At 35.5% G+C, this 18,583-nt stretch overlaps 2 protein-coding genes across 2 annotated transcripts in view; both read left to right on the forward strand.

The window, feature by feature from the left end:
- LOC110111603 (thioredoxin 1) overlaps positions 1–5,868 on the forward strand; it is an 11,333-nt gene extending 5,465 nt beyond the window's left edge. The window contains exon 2 of the mRNA XM_020843544.2: positions 5,400–5,868. Coding sequence (XP_020699203.1) covers positions 5,400–5,713 — 314 coding nt within the window. The 3' untranslated portion in view covers positions 5,714–5,868. The remainder of the gene's footprint in view (positions 1–5,399) is intronic.
- A 4,028-nt stretch (positions 5,869–9,896) lies between these two features.
- On the forward strand, positions 9,897–15,119 carry LOC110111621 (E3 ubiquitin-protein ligase RMA1H1). The gene is made up of 2 exons (XM_020843574.2): positions 9,897–9,912; positions 14,407–15,119. The coding sequence occupies exon 2, from the start codon at positions 14,427–14,429 to the stop codon at positions 15,057–15,059; it is 633 nt and encodes a 210-aa protein (XP_020699233.1). The 5' UTR covers positions 9,897–9,912; positions 14,407–14,426; the 3' UTR covers positions 15,060–15,119.
- The last annotated feature ends 3,464 nt before the right edge of the window (positions 15,120–18,583 follow it).

Consider the following 18,583-nt stretch of genomic DNA (forward strand, 5'->3'; position numbering starts at 1 on the left):
TGCTGCAGCCTGTTATAATATATATATATATATATATATATATATATATATAATGAATGACATTATCTAGTAAAGAAAAACCTTGCCTCATGCCTCATGCTTGTACAAGGGGATGATTTTCATTGAAATGGATTGTCATGCATATAATGCCTTTAAAGGATTCACCGATCTAATTTGCACTGAAAAAAATAAAAAATGGAAAGAAAAAATTATTCTAGAAAAAAATTCTCAAATTGCATGTTGAATGACATTATCTAGTAAAGAAAAACCTTGCCTCATGCCTCATGCTTGTACAAGGGGATGATTTTCATTGAAATGGATTGTCATGCATATAATGCCTTTAAAGGATTCACCGATCTAATTTGCACTGAAAAAAATAAAAAATGGAAAGAAAAAATTATTCTAGAAAAAAATTCTCAAATTGCATGTTTTAGCATAATTTATAAATTTCTAATTCTTGAAATTTGCAGCCTTCTAAATATAAATTAACATAAATATTGGATATAAGGATTCTAAACAAAATTGCAATTCTCAGTCCATAAGAGAAATACTTGTAATGTCTGCTGGTTGAATGAATCAGCCAAAGCTTTAGGAATTGGCATCTTGAAGAGAAATCAGTGGCTACGAAACCAAAAGCCATACAAAACTACAGGATTATCAGGATCTGTGCATGCGGATAGCTTCAAAACCGTGAGGTACAACTGCAAACAAAAAGGAGCGTAAACAATAGAAGTAATAGCCTGTGAATTTTATTTCAAAACAAATAAATCGATTGCACATAATGCCTATTTATGCTATCAAACAACTCTCCCAAACAGAGAACTCATTCACTTGAAAACAACCAATTAATCTGGCTACAGTAATTGTATAAGCTCCAAAAATAGATAACTCTTGTTGCCATCACTTGAATCCCGCATCTTTTTTCCACCACCAAAAGGAAATACTGGCTAGGGAAAAGTTCAACTAGAAATACAATCAATAAATACATTAACCACTTCACTACTCATGCATAACGTCTCAAAATAAAGCCAACAACTCACAAAAAATGTTAAGTCTATAAGCCACCGCCCTTGGCAATTTCACATCAATTTGCTTGAATTAAAGAAAATTGACTATGATGAATTGATCTTTAGATATTCATAAAAAAATTAGCATTAATGTTGTGCTTCCAATAAAATAACCTAGTATGCCAATGCACTAGCGTTCGCTCGAAGCCCTTGTCAATAGTGGATATCAACTTAGCAGTCCAAAGTAATTAGATGTGGGCTCAACAAGAAGAGGTGAAAAGAGAGTACAATCTATGGAATTGACTTAAGGCTCTTGAAACCTTTTATTATGATATGTAATATTCATGCTTCACATAAGGGTGAGAAGTTTCCTTCATTTTTTTTGCAATTATTTTTGAGGAGTATTTATAATTAGGTTCCCCATAATTTATGATTTATAATGATTGTGCCCATAATAGGGGGTGAAAGGCTCGATCAAGCAGAGTTGTATTGGCTTATTGGTATTGGATCAGCAATTGAGTAAAATTTGATTTGTCATTTGTGTATTAGTTTTGTGTGGAATATGATTTTATTGATCTAAGGTTGTACTATTAACTCAAACCTTAATTTTAACAGTTGAGCACTATAAATCCAGCACTAAGGCGCCGTGGAACCCCTTTGAGACAGAGAACACATCATTGTAGTATTGTAGTCCTAGCGCCACAATGGCACAACACTATAGTTCAAAACGCCACTGCACTATGAGACGGGGAAGTTAGTGCCGATGCATTGTAGGTATAATGCGAAATCGCTGCGAGTCAGGATGAGCAGTTTTTCTTATTTAATTCGAATGTTTGCATCTAATGTGTCTCTTTGTTGTTTTAAGTGTAGAACGGTGTGAGAAGTGAAGAGAGATATTGAGAGAGTGTGAGAAGAGAGATCTGTATAATTTCTTCCATTTTTATAGTGGATTTCTTGCTGTGGTTTAGCTTTGTGGGTTTTCCCGATTTTGGGTTTTTCCACATTAAATCTTGATTTTTTTGTTGCTTTTCTTTTCTTGTTTGTTTTTTGTTGTGTGGTTTTATTCCTATCATGTATATTTGGAGAAATTTTTTGTAGGGCTGAACTTGATTGCCCTTATTTGACTTTTAAGGACCGAGCATGTTGGCACACAAATCAATACAACGAATTCATGCACCATTGGCATGATTCTTATTCGTATTTATCCTTTATTTGTAAAGTCCGCACTTTGAGCTTTTACAAGACAGAAAATGATACACCAATAATTATATATGATATATGTGAAAGAGGTAGGTAGGAAAATGGCAATATAAGGATGGCTTGACTGGAAGAAAATAATATTTTTATATGAGAGAGTTATTTGATTCTAGCAATAGAAAAATAATATATTTTTTTTCTTAAATTTTTATTATAAATATTGCGAAAAAGAAAAAGATAAAGCATTGTTGATGTTGTTCAAACCTATAAGAGATGGTTCAAAATCTAGTTTAGTAATATTTATGATTGTTTAGTTAGACACTCACATAAGAAAACGTGTTGCTGACTGGGTAAAAAGACTATTTTAGAGTTATTTTTTAGAACTGTCATTAGCCTTGTTTAAATGCAATGTTACACTATTTGGACGATTTAAAAAAAATTATGAACTTGCATGACTGAATATCTCCAAAGCAACAAAATTTTTATTCTTATACTGTTTCAATGCTAGAGACAACGATTCGTTGTTTTGATTTCGATAAGATCAAAGATGTAAGCATATGGAAAGTAAATTTGGAGATGAAAAAAATCTATTGACAAGAAGGTAGTCAATCTCTGATCTCTCTCTCTCTCTCTCTCTCGTGTGCATGTCCGCCCATGCTAGTGTGAATGTTATTGGTTTTGAAAATAGGAATATCCAAATGTGTTCTGGCTTTTAATAAATAAATAAAATTTCTTTTGTGGTTTTGTTCATTATGTATTATCTATCTATCATATTTTCGTTTCAAAAGATGCTCGAATCAATTGATTTGATGAGAAAGAGTTGGTTTTGATGGGGATAGGATAATAGGGAAATTGTTTGAGCATATAAAATATTAATAACAATAGGAAGGTACTATGTTTGAGCGTATAAAATATTAGGAATAGAAGGAAGGTACATTGAAGTAAAGGTGTAATGATGATGATGCAAGCCTCAGAGAATTAGGATTATGATGATGATGAAATTTTTTTTTATCACCAAATATTGATATGACGTTGATTTTAAGGGGATTTGTTTTTCAAATGGTTAATTGTAATTGCCATCATCTCATTTTTTCTTGGTTGATTGACCAGTTGATAGGCATTTGTAGTATAATTGTGTTATCAAATTAGGGAGGACACGGAAATAGTTTTTATTTTGAGGAACTTATATGCTACAAAAGATTTTGCAATTTGTACATTCCTTGAGAAAATTGGATATTTATACATTGAGGGATGATGGTTATCTAGGATATTTGTAAAGAATATTGGCAGAGTCAATTGTGCAGGGGGCTATGTGGCTTCAATGGGTGTAGTGATGTATGACGGTCGATAATAAAGAAATTGTGAGACCGGTCCAGCCGGTCCACGCGGGACCGGCCCAGGCGGAACCTCCGCTTCTTTCCTTGCGACCATACCGCAAGCGCCAAACGATCATTTTAGGAAGGATTTTTTAGGGTTTTGGGAGGGAATCTGAATGTAGGGACTGTTTAGGGATTTCCTTTTGATTTGTATGCATTAAATAGTTTGTTTTCCTAGGGTTAGGTCATCTTGAATTTGGCTGAAATTTGAGATATCTTAGATTTAGGTTTTCTTTGGGCTCTAGCGGCGTTTAGATATTTGGGAGAGACGATCCTTCTCTCGAATAGAGGATCAATTGTATCTTGTTAGTTTCCATTAACCTTCTATCAAATAATACAAATTATCTACTATTTTTATGGTTTTGTGTGAATTTTGGTAGAGAAAGCTCGCTGTTTTCCAAAGATTGATATGAAATACTTGAGATCTACAAGTACTTCCTATTAGAAATATAGGAGCTTATTTTTTTTCAGTAATGGGTGATGGCGGTGTTTTCAATGAAAACTTGTTTATGTATTGAAATTTTTATGAGTTTGGTTTACTTGCTAAAACTATGGAGTTTGTAAGAAATTGTTTAAGTATTTAATTACCAAAAATAATAAGAAGAATCATGAAGATCACAATTTTCCTTTCTAATATCATGCCTGATTTTTCAACTCAGCCAACATTTACGTGCATCTGAGAGATGAGCTTGAAACCTTAAAATGGCAGTGTTGTCTATGAAAACTTGTTTTGTGTATATAAATTTTTAAATGAATTTGATTTACTTGCTGAAACTAAGGATTTAGCAAGAAAATCATAGATAAAATTTAATTACTAAAAATAATAAGACTGATGAAGACTACCATATTCTATTAGTTGATGCCGAAACAATGAAGAGCCTCTTTTTTTCATTATGATTCTTATGCCTCATTATGTTACTTCAGTTTTTAGAGGAAATTTTAAAAGAAACAACTATGTTAATATCTTTGCTGCCTAGAATAGGATAATAATTTTGGTGATTTATATCTATCTCATTACTTAAAGCTAGACCAAATAATAAATACATCTCTGCAAATAAGCAAATTAGAGGTTCTCAAATTTTGATTGTATTTCTTGCACTATTATAATATTAAATGAACGAATGCCTCCAACTTGAAGGCTAAGTGACCACATGTTTGTGTGCAGAAGTGAACTGAAATTAGAATTCTGGCATACTTCCTTTTTATTTCTCTTTTTGTAAGTTTTTTTTTTTGGAAAATTTGTGGTACCCAGCGAATCAGGTAGAACCACATCCGTGGTACCGAGCAAAGGGGTGATGTGGCGCATTCTGGTTGGGCTCCGGACGGCGTTCGGTGTCCGCACGGAATAATTTTTTCTTTTAAAGGCTCTTTGATTGAGTGAAAAAGTTGTTCAAAGGCATTTATATGCAAAATTAATTGTTTGGGCGTTTGGTATGTAGTTATTAAGTTATTTTACTTCACAGTTCATTCACTTCATATTATTGCTTGCCAAATACACCAATCCAAACAGCCCGTTAGCAGATGCTCTCCTTGATTATACACTCTCATGAAACTTAGGCCTCATTTGGTTTATTTTGGCTGGCCATAAGTTCTCTACTCTCCGATTTCAATCGGTGAAAAAATTATTATTTTACTGATTGTATACACAACTTCTTCAAAATTCTTTTTGTTATACCTCCATATTTTTGCCGATCTGAGAAGAAAAAAATTATGCTTCTCTGTCGTAATTCCTCCGTTTAAGAACGAAAAAAACGTCGGGAACCAAACGAGTCCTTAAAAGCTTCATCATTGTCTGTTCTGAATCCTGATGCTATTGCAGTGCCTGATGTGACCAAAGATACGTGGCAATCACTGATTTTGGACTCCGACAAGCCAGTGATGGTGGAGTTTTGGGCACCATGGTGCGGGCCCTGTCGCATGATTCTTCCCGTCATTGCCAAGCTATCGAAGACATACGAAGGCAAGTTGAACTGCTTTAAGCTTAATACAGATCAAAGCCCAGAAATAGCGACCCAATATGGCATTCGAAGCATCCCTACCATCATCATATTTAAGAACGGGGAGAAGAAAGATGCTGTCATTGGGGCTGTTCCAGAGAGCACATTGATTACCTCCATTGAGAAGTTTGTATAGACTGTAGAGGTGAGCATTTCCAAAGTCCTTTTTCTATTATTATTAGCTGCTCTGCTTTTTATCCCCCAAGTGCAACATTTTAATACAATTTTCTTCTATGGATGATTTTCTTGTCTGCTTGTACATATCAAAGGGGTTGGTGATACTCTTCTTCTTATCTCCGTCTACAATCTTCGTTTGGGACAACTTTCTTATTGCTTTTTAGAGCGATTTTTTAGTACAAAAGTTTTAATTTTTTTTACTGAAAAGCTGCTTTAAGAAGCGGTAAAAAAGCTATCCCAAACGAAACCTTAATGGTGTTGTTAGCATGAGCACTTTCTGATATATTTCACAGTGCTGTTTGATAGCTTTTAAATATTTTAGTGGGAGTTGATGAGAAGGTTGCCTCTACGTTTTATTTTCAAATTATTATTTTGAAAAATTATACGAATGTCGCTATAGATTGACCATTAAAGAAATTAACAGTAGATTCAAAAGAAAATGAATCTTATATTTAGGTTTTGTTTGGGATAGTTTTTTGCCATTGTCTTTTTTATGTTTTCAAGATTTTTTTTTTTAAATAAAGCTGTTTTATAAAATAGTAAAAAAACTGTACCAAGTGAAGACTTCGGTTTCGTTTGGGATAGGTTTTTTTTATTGGTTTTTAAAATAACTTTCTAGTACAAAAATTTATTGAATTAGAAAATTTTATACTATAAAGTCATTTTAGAAAGCAACAAGAAAGTTGTCAATTCGTTTGAGACGGTTTTCTTCCTGCTTCTTAAAACTGCTTTGTAGTATAAAAATAAAAAATGTTATGTTAGAAAGTCGTTTTAAGAAGTAGTAAAAAAGATGTCTACGTTTGGGAAGACTTTCTTTTTGCTTCTTAAAGCAGATTTTTAGTATAAATTTTTAATTTTTGTATTAGAAAGCTGTGTTATGAAGGTTTCTAGTACAAAAAATTTAATAAGCTGCTTTAAGAAGCAATAAGAAAGCCCTCTCAAAGGAAACTTTTAGTTGTAGTGTGGTAAACTCATTGAGGATTTAAAGATAGTAAAAATGGATTGAGATTATGTTATGCTCATGAAGATTTTCGTTATTTATGATCAAGAAAAAAATTCCATTTTCAAATGTTTTTTTTTAATTATTTAAAGATAAATTCTTAGTTCTATATGTATATATCGATCGATCATTGAGCCAGTACAATTCAACTTTATCTAAGTATTCTGTTGATTTTAATTCAAATTTATTTGACTAAAAAATGGCATTCCTGCCCTGTTTTGTTCGGATGAAAGGAAATTCGATCAATTATTTGAATTTCAAAGCTTTTAATACTCTGTAATAGTCAAGGAAATGTTATACTAGACTTGTCAATTTCGGGTTACGGGTCGGGTTCGGGTCGAATCTGAAATTGATCCGGCGCTATTCGGGTTCGGGTCAACCAGACCCGTTTTTCAAACGGGTCGATTTTTTGGACACGAGCTCGACCCGCTTTGGGTTCGGGTCAGCCCGACCCGACGCTCCGGTGTTACAGCCGACCGTACGCCGTACGACGATTGCGACTGAACTAGCCCGAAGCTTGGAATTGTCGCGCCGTCGTGGAACTGCCGGACGCGGGAAGCCGGACGTGGCGCACTGACGCGCGGAATTGCCAGCGGTCCGCGACCGTGCGGAACGCGAGTTGCCGACGCTACTCGTGATGTCCTCGGGACGCGATGCGAGGCAGGCAGGCAGCCTCGGGACACAGCGGCCGGGTAGGCTGGCACCGGGCAGCGGCAGCCGGAACGCGGCAGGATCACTTTGTGTGCATTCCGGGTCATTTCGAGTTGTTCCAGGGTCAACCCGAACCACCCGATTTTTCAAAATGGGTTTTTTCAGAACCCTGACGGGGTTTTCAGGTCGGATCCAATATTAACAGGTCTATGTTCTACCTAACTAAGATCGCAGTTTAGCTGCTGTGCTTGTCGCGTGCCGTTCACAACAAGCATGCCGTCAAAGCTTCGGCGATTGCTGCACGCGCACATCTTCTCACATCCTATCATAGGCTTTATTTGTGACAAATTTGTATTTCTTTCGTGATAAAAATAGTTACGTAAAAACAAGTAATTAATTTTTTATGTTGTCTCAAAATTTCAAAATATAGATTGCAAATTATTATTAAAAAATAATTTTCAAAATATAAAAAAAGTTCTAAGTTGTAAAAAAAAAAAAAAATCAATCCAATGCAAGCAAAGGTGAAGCATGGAAAGAACAAAGTGGCGGAGACGGAGCTTCGATAGTTGTGTATAGAAAATGTATGATGGCAAATTCGATATTGTTGCCCTCTCTGGTAAAAAAATAATGTTTAATTAGAAAATTGGTAATTGAATGGGTCTTAACATGCAAGTGTTAGATTTTAGGTCTCCACATCCGGACGTCAATAAAATGACGCCACGTGTTCTTACTTTTTTTCGCGCGGCTCGACGACCTGACCCGGAACGGAAACCAGGTATTGCCATGTTCGTGTATTGCTAGGTATTGCTCGGTATTATTAGGTATTGCTCGGTATTGCTAGGTATTATTTGGCAATAACGAGAAATACCGCTCTGTCATACCGAGCATTGCTCAGTATTGCTAGGTATTGCTCGGTATTGCTAGGTATTGCTCTTGTCACAATGGTATTTCTCGTTATTAAACAATACCGAGCAAAACATAGCAATACCATGGTATGTACAAATCAACTAATACATAGCAAGATTGGGTTCCGGTCCGGGTCGGGACGTCGGGCCGCACAATAAAGAGTAAGAGCATGTGACGACATTTTATTAGCGTCCGGATGTAGAGCTAAGTCAGGTGTCCGAATCTAATAAAAATTCCTTATGGAGGGAGGCTGGACTCAATTGATCATGACACTCTTTTCAACTCAACAATCTCCCTCCTCATTATCAATGATACAATGAAAATGTCAGCTCCTATTCATCGTCATCAAAGAGGGCAAATAATTCTCTGCGGACGTCGAACGCCGTCCAGAGACCAATCAGAATGCGTCACGTCACCCCGCTCGGTACCGTGGCTCGGTACTGCTGACGTGACGAATTCTAGTTGATCTCCGGACGGTGTACTGCATTCGACATCCACACATAATAATTTCTCGTCAAGGAGACACCGCTACAATGATAATCTCGTCTCCCTTTACGAATGATTTTCTCCTTTTTCTCAATTCAAGTAGTAGTTTATCATGCAATTCATCTGCACCTAAAGTCATTGAAGGACTCTCAAGCTATATTAAATATAAAATATGAGCCTAGTTAGTCTCTTAACAATTGCTTCAATCATCAGATGGTTTGTGTCCAATACTTGGAGTATGATGTTTCATATGTTGATTTGGAGAAATTATTTTGTGCGGAGCCCAGAACATATTGTGTACACTCGCACTTTATATTCAAACTCCGCACATAATTATGTCATGTTGACTGGGGACTTTGGCTAACAACCAAAAGGTCTTAAATTCTGAATCTTGTGTATGTCATATATATGTGAATTTATCTAAATTGATCGAAATATTAAAAAAATATATATTAATTTCCTCTAAAAGTAAAATCTTAACAATATAACATCAAATAAAATAATAGTTCTAATGAACCGCAAATATCCGTTGTTAGGGCATCTCCAACTGAACCCTAAAAGAGCATTTGCAGTGGTCGTGGAGCTCCAACCGAAAGCCAGATTTAGCAGCATTTTGCACGAGGTGAATAGTGCGATGCCAATATTGACGTAACATTGTTAACTTACAATATTTTTTTTCTTATTTCTTTAAGTTGGAGAAAGAATATACTCCATATTTTTTTTATATTTAAAATGAAGATCTATTGATATGAATTACTGCTATTTTGTTGTATTTTGAAGCGTAAAATGAGGATTTTGGTTGAGATAATCTTAGGTTCAGAACTGCACTCTTCAACATAAGCCATTATCAAATTCGGACCCAAGAATTTCTCCTCAAAGATTCTCGTTCGTTCGTCTCCTTCTTCGAAAATTCCCTTTTCGAGCCCACCTCTTCTTCTCATGCAAGGAAGCTGCGCGCTTCGATCAACCGAACCATGTAGCGCATTCACCATTTCCGATCGGTGAGTTATTTTCCTTTCTTGAAAGATTTATGTTTCCATGGAGTTTATTAGCACGCCGCTCTGGATTGTGAAGCATCATCGCCATTCGAGGAACGCTTGTTCTATGCGAATTTGGTAATAGATTCTCTTTGGATGATTTATTTACTAGCAAGGCTGGCAAGCGGGTTTTTCCATCAGTTTATCCCGGTTTTCAGCTCAGTTCTTCAATTTTGTTTTCCCCTGTTTTCTGAGTTGCTGTGAGTCGCTAGGGTTTGTAAAGCCACTTTCTCCTTGATCATTTGCTACCATCGGATCTCTCTCCAATAACAATATTCCTTTGGTTTCATTCCGACTTAAAACCCTGCATCTGATCTGCCTATAGTTTAAATTCTTGTTTTATTGGGATGATTTTTATATTTGCTGGGTTTCATGGATATTCATGTCTGAGAAGAAGCTTTGTGATGACTGGCGAGAGGATTCACGATCTCCCTTTTCGTGTTTTATCTTGTTTTGCGGTTTTCCTTTAATTTATTCATTATATGATTAAATTAATTCGTTGAGAAATAGAAAATGTCAACAATTATACCGATTCTCCTGTTTTGATGAACCAACTGATCTACAGTCAATTGCAATCATGCACTTATGCACTATCTATGTTTATTTTCATCGGATCTTTCTCCAACACCTACATGCCTTCCGTTTAAGTCGGCGAACCAAACTGATATGTTGTTATCTAGAAATCATTTATCTAAACCCTGATTACGCAATTCAACTTGGTTGATGATTGGGGCTTTAGCTACTAACCAATAGGTCTTAGATTTGAGTCTTGTGTATATAATGTATGTGTGAATTTGTCTTAATTGACCTAAATATTCAAAAAAAAAAAACTCTTTTGACTCTATTCTAGTTCGATCTGAACCAAAAATTAATTCATGCTTCAAACCATCTTCTATCTTTGAACCAAAATATCGACAATATTTAGGTTTCATTTGCTACAACTCTCTTAGTGTTTCTTAAAGTAGTTTTTTAGTATATATATATATATAGATTAATTTTGTTCTCTGGACAACCTTTTAAAAAATTTATTAAAAATCTAATAGATATGCAGTTCATGTTTATTTATTGGTTAGAAGCTTTGATTTTCACTCAAAAGATTTTGAATTCGAAGCTTATGTATGAGATGTATGTATTTGTCTCGATTGGCTAAAATGTCTAAAAAATAAATCTAATAGATTAATGCGTTGGAATTTATATTATTGTTGACAATGACGAGAAAACTCTCGATTAGCCAGCCTGGAGCGCCACTCTATTTGGATCTGTAAATGCTTCAACAATTGGCATCGGCGGTCGTCATCATCATTGATGGGGAATTGGCTGGCATTGTTTTTGCCGATTTGTTGGTTTTTTTGTATTCGTGGTTCCCATGATCTTATCTCCTACTTTCTCATAGGCTTCCCTTATCCTCTTCGCATTCCACCCTTTTTTTATCAATACTAAATATTTTATTAATAAAAGTGAAATGAAATCATAAAAAAATAATTAGGTTTGAGATCAAAATACAGTCAAATAGGTAGGTTCTACGTAAGAAATTAATGACCATTTTAATGAAGGTTGCAGACCTAACTAAACTATGTGATCTCTATTCTAAAAATTATGAAAATTTTATGAAGCACCACTTGAGCTTGAGCTATTTTAATTACTTCCCATAAGCTTTAAACATGTATAGAGGAAAATATATAGTAGATAAACTTATTTATTCAATCTTGTTGTTCAAGCTTGTTTGTTAACACATCTGAGTATTTACGAAAGTGTTCAAGCTTGTTCAACTAACTAATTTTAAACGATCAGGAACGAGCTCTTATCGAGTCGAGCCTCGAGCTACTTGTCGAACGCTCAATTCGCTTGCATCCCTATTCGCTTTTGTAGACGACGTTCTTCATTCCATCTTATAAGTGTCTGATATGTCTCATATAACATCTATTTTATTTTGTGCGATAGTTTATATGTCAAATCTTGATGTGCGATTTGTAAGCTATTTCTGAAAAATTCTAAAGAAAAAACTTGGCGAAAAAATTTCTATCTATGACAACCTATCATCACACAAACATTGATGGTCAAACCTTAGTTGTTAATATGAGCTTAGGATACTTGCTTAGGTGCTCAGTGATTTATCATAGCATTAGTTCAAATCTTGTTCTTGCTGTTGTAGAGTTTGTCTATAATAGTTCTAATTTTTAGGTGATCAATTTGTATGAGTTATTTCCATATTATCATTGGGTGTGAGCAAGAAAGCTAATTGATCTTATTAACCTAGCTATTTCATATAGTTATGGTGCATCTGCTTATTCTTATAAATTAAACAATGGCCGATTTTATAAGTTATGCTTAGAAAAAACTTTTTCTTTTCATCTCCAAGTTTGTGGAATGCTCCAAATTCCACTTGAGCATTCAAATCTGGATCAATCTCGGCAAAAACATCTCTGAACAAGGTTCTGACGCTGTGCTAAATGTGTCCCAAAAAAAAAGAGCAAAGCAAATGTAGCATGCCTAAAAGTGAACCAACCCCTTGGACTGCTACGAAAAACACCATTGAACTTCAAAGTACCCTGGTCTATTTCAAATATTTCATCTAATTGGGCACGCATAGTATATTTTTTCACAGTAGCAGGATCACTATAAATGACTCCATTGAGTTCGCCACCATAGAATTCAACAGTTACCCCTACTTGTTCAACACTATACTTGGATTCTGCTCTTCTAAAAGGAACATCGGCCCTCACAATTCCGTCTCCATCTACCAAAACTACCGGAAATGTAGTACCTTTTCTAGTTTTTATTGAAATTTTTGTTTTCCAAGATGATAAAACATATGCCCAAGCCCAACACGCTATTCTTACCAGTAAGGCCTTGTTTGACACGGCTTATTTTCTCCTTCTCTGTTTGGAAAGAGCGTTTGTCGCTATTTGAATATACCGCTTATGTGGAAATGTTTTTTGCAGAACTTCATTTTTTTACTGTTTTGAGAAGTTTCTTGATATATGCTTCTCTGTTTGAAAACACCAATTGCTCCACCAACATTTTTAAAACTATCTTTTACAAAAGTTAAGCGATAACCAAACAAATACTAAATTCTATTTGTTGTAGGCTTTGATTGTTGATCAAGAGGTCTTGAATTCGATCTTACAAGAAAATTCTGTTGGTTAAAAATTTTAACAACTTACCAAAATATCTTGAGTTTGAAGTTTCATTTAATGGTTTAAAAAAACAAAGACATACAAGGAAATCATATTGCTGTCAGTGGACCTCAAGCTCTGATCGTTCTGGCTTAAGATATTTATGTTCTTTACTACAGGTGCCATGTGCGTACCATTAGGATTGCCTGTAATTGTATACCTTTGTCGTTTTCTTGAATCGTTTCCTTCGGCACTCAACCTCCCACCAAAATAATAAAATAATTGCAACCTTATCCTGTTCTTCTTCTTCTTCTTGAGCTCAGGGCTTTAAAAATCTTCTAATAGAGATGGGACTAAAACTGGCTGCCTGTAATTTCCCATTATTAAGAGTGCATTTCAATTATACCTACCCTTTAGATTGGTATTTAATGCTGATGCGAGTAGTTATCATCTTAATAAGGGTTTAATGAAATAATAATTTCCCTCACATGTGAAACACATTCGATAATCAAATTTTCTGTAATATGACTAGTTGAAACATGCTTCAATGGCTTTCTTGGCCCATCTATTGACCTCCTCAGCATCCATCCTATTTGTTCTCAACTTGATCCACTTTCATCTCTCTGAAAGTCAATCTTGACTGGTTAATTATGACTTTGTTTGTATCAATTTTTTTTTTTTTTTTTTTTTTTTTTTTTTTTTTTTTTGTTTTCTAAAATAATTTTTTAGTATAAAAAAATTTGAGTTCTAAATTTTTTTTGTATTAAAAAGATATTTTAGAAAGCAATAAAAAAGTTATTTCAAATGGACCACATATCTCCTCTAATGAGCATCTTTGAAAACCCTCTTAATTAGCAGCTTTGAAAGCAAGGGGTCCACTAACAACTTGACCATTTAATAACTCAAAACTACTAAAAAATCATTATCTAAGACCAAGAAGCATGTGACTGGCATATATCCAAAATTCACATTCTGGGCATACAATGCTAAATAAATCAAAATGTGCTTATAATCTTTTTATAAATGGGTGAAAAATCTAGCATATATATATGAATTGAATTTATGACCTTATAAAAATAGGCAAAGTTATTAGATGTGGATACTGGATGGAGAGAACTGTCCGGTTTTCTTTCTGTGTATAGTGAAAGCACAATCAAAGTTCAACTACTATAGTAACTGCACTTTGATTGCACTTTGACTATAGATAGAGAGAAAACTGGACGGTTCTCTACGTCCGGTGTCCACACCTAATAAGTTCTCATAAAAATCATATTTTTCTAGTGTTGGAGTTCAAATCTATCCAACCTTCTTTATGATTGGCTTTAATTTATTAGTTTCTCGGTTGAACCTGCACTTTATGACATCATAAAGATCTGTCTTCTCTGATTCTATTAAGCATTCGCCTTGCTCCCATCTCAAAAGCAGCTCAAAGCATTTGGATTGATTGTGCCTTCAGAAACGGAGACAAATACAACGATGGATGAATTCCCACTAAAAATGCTCAGCAGCGACGCAGCTCCACAACAATCCTCTGCCGCCAACAATGGCGGCTTCGACTGCAACATCTGCCTGGACTTCGCAGTGGATCCAGTGGTCACCCTCTGCGGCCATCTCTACTGCTGGCCGTGCATCTACAAATGGCTACATATGGAAGGTAGAATTCCTCCCCAGTCTTGCCCGGTATGCAAGGCCGCCCTCTCCGACGACTCCCTCGTGCCTCTCTACGGCCGCGGCAGGCCGGCCAAAAGGCAACATCAAGCCCTGGCGATCCCTCGCCGGCCCCCCAACCACCAACGTCACCGTCACCTCCACCCTCATCTTGGCCACGGAGATGAGCTCTTGTCTTCATCATTGCCGCCGCCGCGCATGGTGAGCTCGGCCACCGTGGGTGTGCTTGGGGAAATGGTGGTTGCGGTGCTGCCGTGGGTGTTTCGAAATCATCCGGTGGGGGCGGGGATGGCCGGAGGATTGTACTATTCGAGCCCCTATCAACAAGCAGTTGGAGGGGGTCTGAGGCTGAGAAGAGAGGAGATGCAGGTGGAGAGATGGTTGAATCAGATATGGATGTTTGTCTTCTGTTGTGCCATCTTCTGCTTTCTGTTGTTCTGATATGAAAGAAAAAGATGAAATAATTTTTTTTTTTTTTTAATAGGAGGGGTTTGTATATAATTGGCTTTTGGTATTTACTATTTAGACCTGGAAGGAGGATTAAGGTTTTGTTTGGGATGACTTTTTTACAGCTTTTTAAAGCAGCTTTTTAAGCAGTAAGGCTTCGTTTGGGACGGTTTTTTTAATGCTTCTTAAAACGGAGTTCTGGTTTGTACTAAAATTCCGTTTTAAGAAGCAGTAAAAAAGCCGTCCCAAACGAAACCTAAGTTGGGTTGTGTGAATGTGATGTAATGCTTTGGCAATGCTGAGGAAGGAGGATTTTGACAAGCTTACTCTAATCACATATTAACTTACTTTAATCACTGAAGTTAATTTTTAACTATACTATCTTTAAGAGATTATTTTTAATCAATGTTATTTTAATTTTTTTTTTTACTTGGGAATTATGTGATTGGCCTAATTCATTATTAACAAAATTGTGATCAGTTCCTCTCTATATAAAAATTGAATAAATTTTAAATTTGGATCAGTTCCTCTCTATATCAATTTGAATTTTATAAATATCTAAATCTTAATTGGAAGTTTGACTTAAGTTTAATGTCAATAAAGAAAGATAATTCATGTTGATAAATAGAGGAGATTATTCATCTTAAATTTTAACGAATATTTGTGAAAATGACGAGTTATCCTTCATTAGGAGGTTGGGTTGCAAATGATTGAGCCAACTAAGTAAGAGCTTGCTCGAGCATGAGCTTGTTTGATCTTTTTTTTTTTTTTTTTTAATTTATTTAGAACCTATTTGAGCTTAAGTTAAAGCTCAATACAAGCATTTGAGATAATGGTCAAGATCGGTTCATTTAAAATAATGATTGTTTGAGATTGGTTCATTAGCTAATCAAAAGGGCTTTATGAAGCCTATTGTTACGTCTTGGAATATTCGTGGCGATAGAGAAATATAAAGCTTAACGTCTTAACTTTGTACAAAGATCTAGTACACAATCAAATAAGAGAGATGGTGCATCATTTATAAGAGACACTAAAATATTTTTATGTGTAAAACCCTGCAGAGGGGAAAATCACGGGGTCTAGCCCAGTTTGAATAAATCTACTAGTTTTTACAGTTGATTTCAAATGAGGCCCTTCATTGGAGCGAAGGCATTGGGTTTATGTAACAAATATACATAATATATAATGCATTAGCAGTGGAAATTGAAAGAATCAGCATTGATATGTTAGTTTGGTCAGCAGGACCATTGTCGGCGGGAGATGGAGGGCAGAAAGACCGTCTTCGGCTGACGATGGTCAGCAGGATTGTAGTCGACAAATGATGGAGGTCAGAATGACTGTTATATGGCGGGCGATAGAGGTATGAAAAATCGTAGTGGGCAGGTGATGGAGGTCATAAAGATCGTTATCTGGCAACAGAGCACTATTGCCAAACCACCGGAGCACTATTGCCAAACCACTATATATAAAGATCGTTATCTTTATATATAATTATTCATTAAATATATTCCGTTATTAGATTTAAGAGAGCTTAGAGATTTATAAAATCTTCGTACTCCACCGGAGCACTATTGCCAAACCACTACTCAATTGTCATCGCCCTTAGACTACCGTTGAACCACCACCATTTGACTACTACAGACCCAATATGATTGTCACGTCCCAAGATCCAAAGCAAATTTTTTTTTTTTTCTTTCAATTAACAACCATATCAATTTTACATTCATAATGGATTAATTGCATTAAAAAATATAAATAATAACAAGAAAAAACCATTATATTTTTTACCGTTAACATTTTCATTCGACTATAAAATCTTGAGTTCGAAATAATATGTACTATTGACCGCAGACCTCTAACCACCGGCATAACTTCGCCCATAATCTCACAAACTGTCACTCATGATTTCTAAAACCCTCAACCCGAAGCATTAGCACTCTCACACTCTTTGAGAACCGAACCAAAGAAAGCTGTGTGGCTTACCTCTTCTAGGCCGACATCTCTTTTGATCTCGACCTTTGCTACCATCGAATTCAGCTAGCCGAAGTTTTTTGTCTTCCACCTGTAATCGCCGGCTATATCCTGCTCCTCGACGCGACCAGGTTCGACTGCGTCGATCTTCCATAGCCTTATGCAAGCGTCCTCCCCTCGCGGGAAGGGGGCACTGAAAGACTGTCAGATTTTTAAAGGGCATAAAAAATTATCTTATAAAATAAAATTAAAACACTTAATTAACAGGTCGCGTGCAATGGAAATATGGAAGAACAATTTCAGGGTCGATTTGCTCCCCTTAAGTCCTCGCAGTTGATTTGGTTCAACTAAGTGGATCCAAAAAGGCAAGTGCCCTCCCCTACCTCCCCTCACGGAGAATGGGCGCGGGAGGCTGTTGAAATTGAACAAATAAAAAGATCCTCTCATGATTAAATTAAAAATATTTTTTTAAAATAATTGTGATTGAATGAATACCAAGTTCTTTTAAAATCAAATTTGATAATTCACCAATCAAAACTATTTAGTGTATGTTAAATATCACCATGTCATTAAACACAACATACATTGCACCATGCTGAATAAGAAAATAATGATTAAATTTATAATTCAATGTTCAATGCACTTTGTTGATGTTTTATACGATTGCTCTATTGATTGTAGTATTGATATGACAATTGATTTAGCGATTTGACACCTGTGTTGATTTATTGATTTCTCTATTGTATTGCCCCATAATTATGTGCATGCTACTGATATGATTTGACTACTGACATGCAAATTGATTCTCTACTGTGCGTTGAGGTCAATTGTAAGATTTGATTTCTTGTTGGGTTATTTAGCTCATTACATGTGATTAATGATTTCATATGCATAAACTCAACCAAATCAACTCACCTATTTTTTCGGCTTCCCCTTCTCCATTATGACAGATAAAAAATCTTCTTCCATATGACAATCAATTATAAATGCAACCAAAAGGCCAAAATTAGAGATTTACATATACAGCACCCAAAAGGAAATGCTTAGTTAAAATAATCACTATGATATTCTAATACATTAAAAAATGAAAAAAAAAAAAAAAAGGATTTACATATATAGCACCCAAAAGACCAAAATTATCTCATTTACTTAACATTCAAATATCAATATTATAAATTTGAAGTTAACTAAATTCTAGACGAGGAAGAGTAAGTCGTGATGAATCTCATCAAACACGAGAAAATCGCAAGGGAATCTCACTAGGAAGAGGTTTCCACCGCCACCAACATAATAATGACTCCTCCCAAGTTGCCAATGAGAGAGATTATTCTTTGCGGAGATCGAACACAGAATATCATATGGAGACCAACTAGAATGCGCCACATCAGAGGTACCGAGCGGTGGTACCGAGCGAGGGATGGCGTGGCACATTCAGTTGGTCTCCGGACGGCATTCGGCATCCGCACAGAATAATTAATCTCAACGAAGGGAAATAGAATTGGCAGAGTGTGAAAAACTATATGATAATATTGTGATGGAAGTGGTGA

Source organism: Dendrobium catenatum, unplaced genomic scaffold (genome assembly GCF_001605985.2).
Source record: "Dendrobium catenatum unplaced genomic scaffold, ASM160598v2 fragScaff_scaffold_1417, whole genome shotgun sequence".
Classification (NCBI taxonomy): domain Eukaryota; kingdom Viridiplantae; phylum Streptophyta; class Magnoliopsida; order Asparagales; family Orchidaceae; genus Dendrobium; species Dendrobium catenatum.

Excerpts from the sequence above, each read along its gene's own strand:
- LOC110111621 (XM_020843574.2), top strand. The coding sequence starts at position 14,427 with ATGGATGAATTCCCACTAAAAATGCTCAGCAGCGACGCAGCTCCACAA.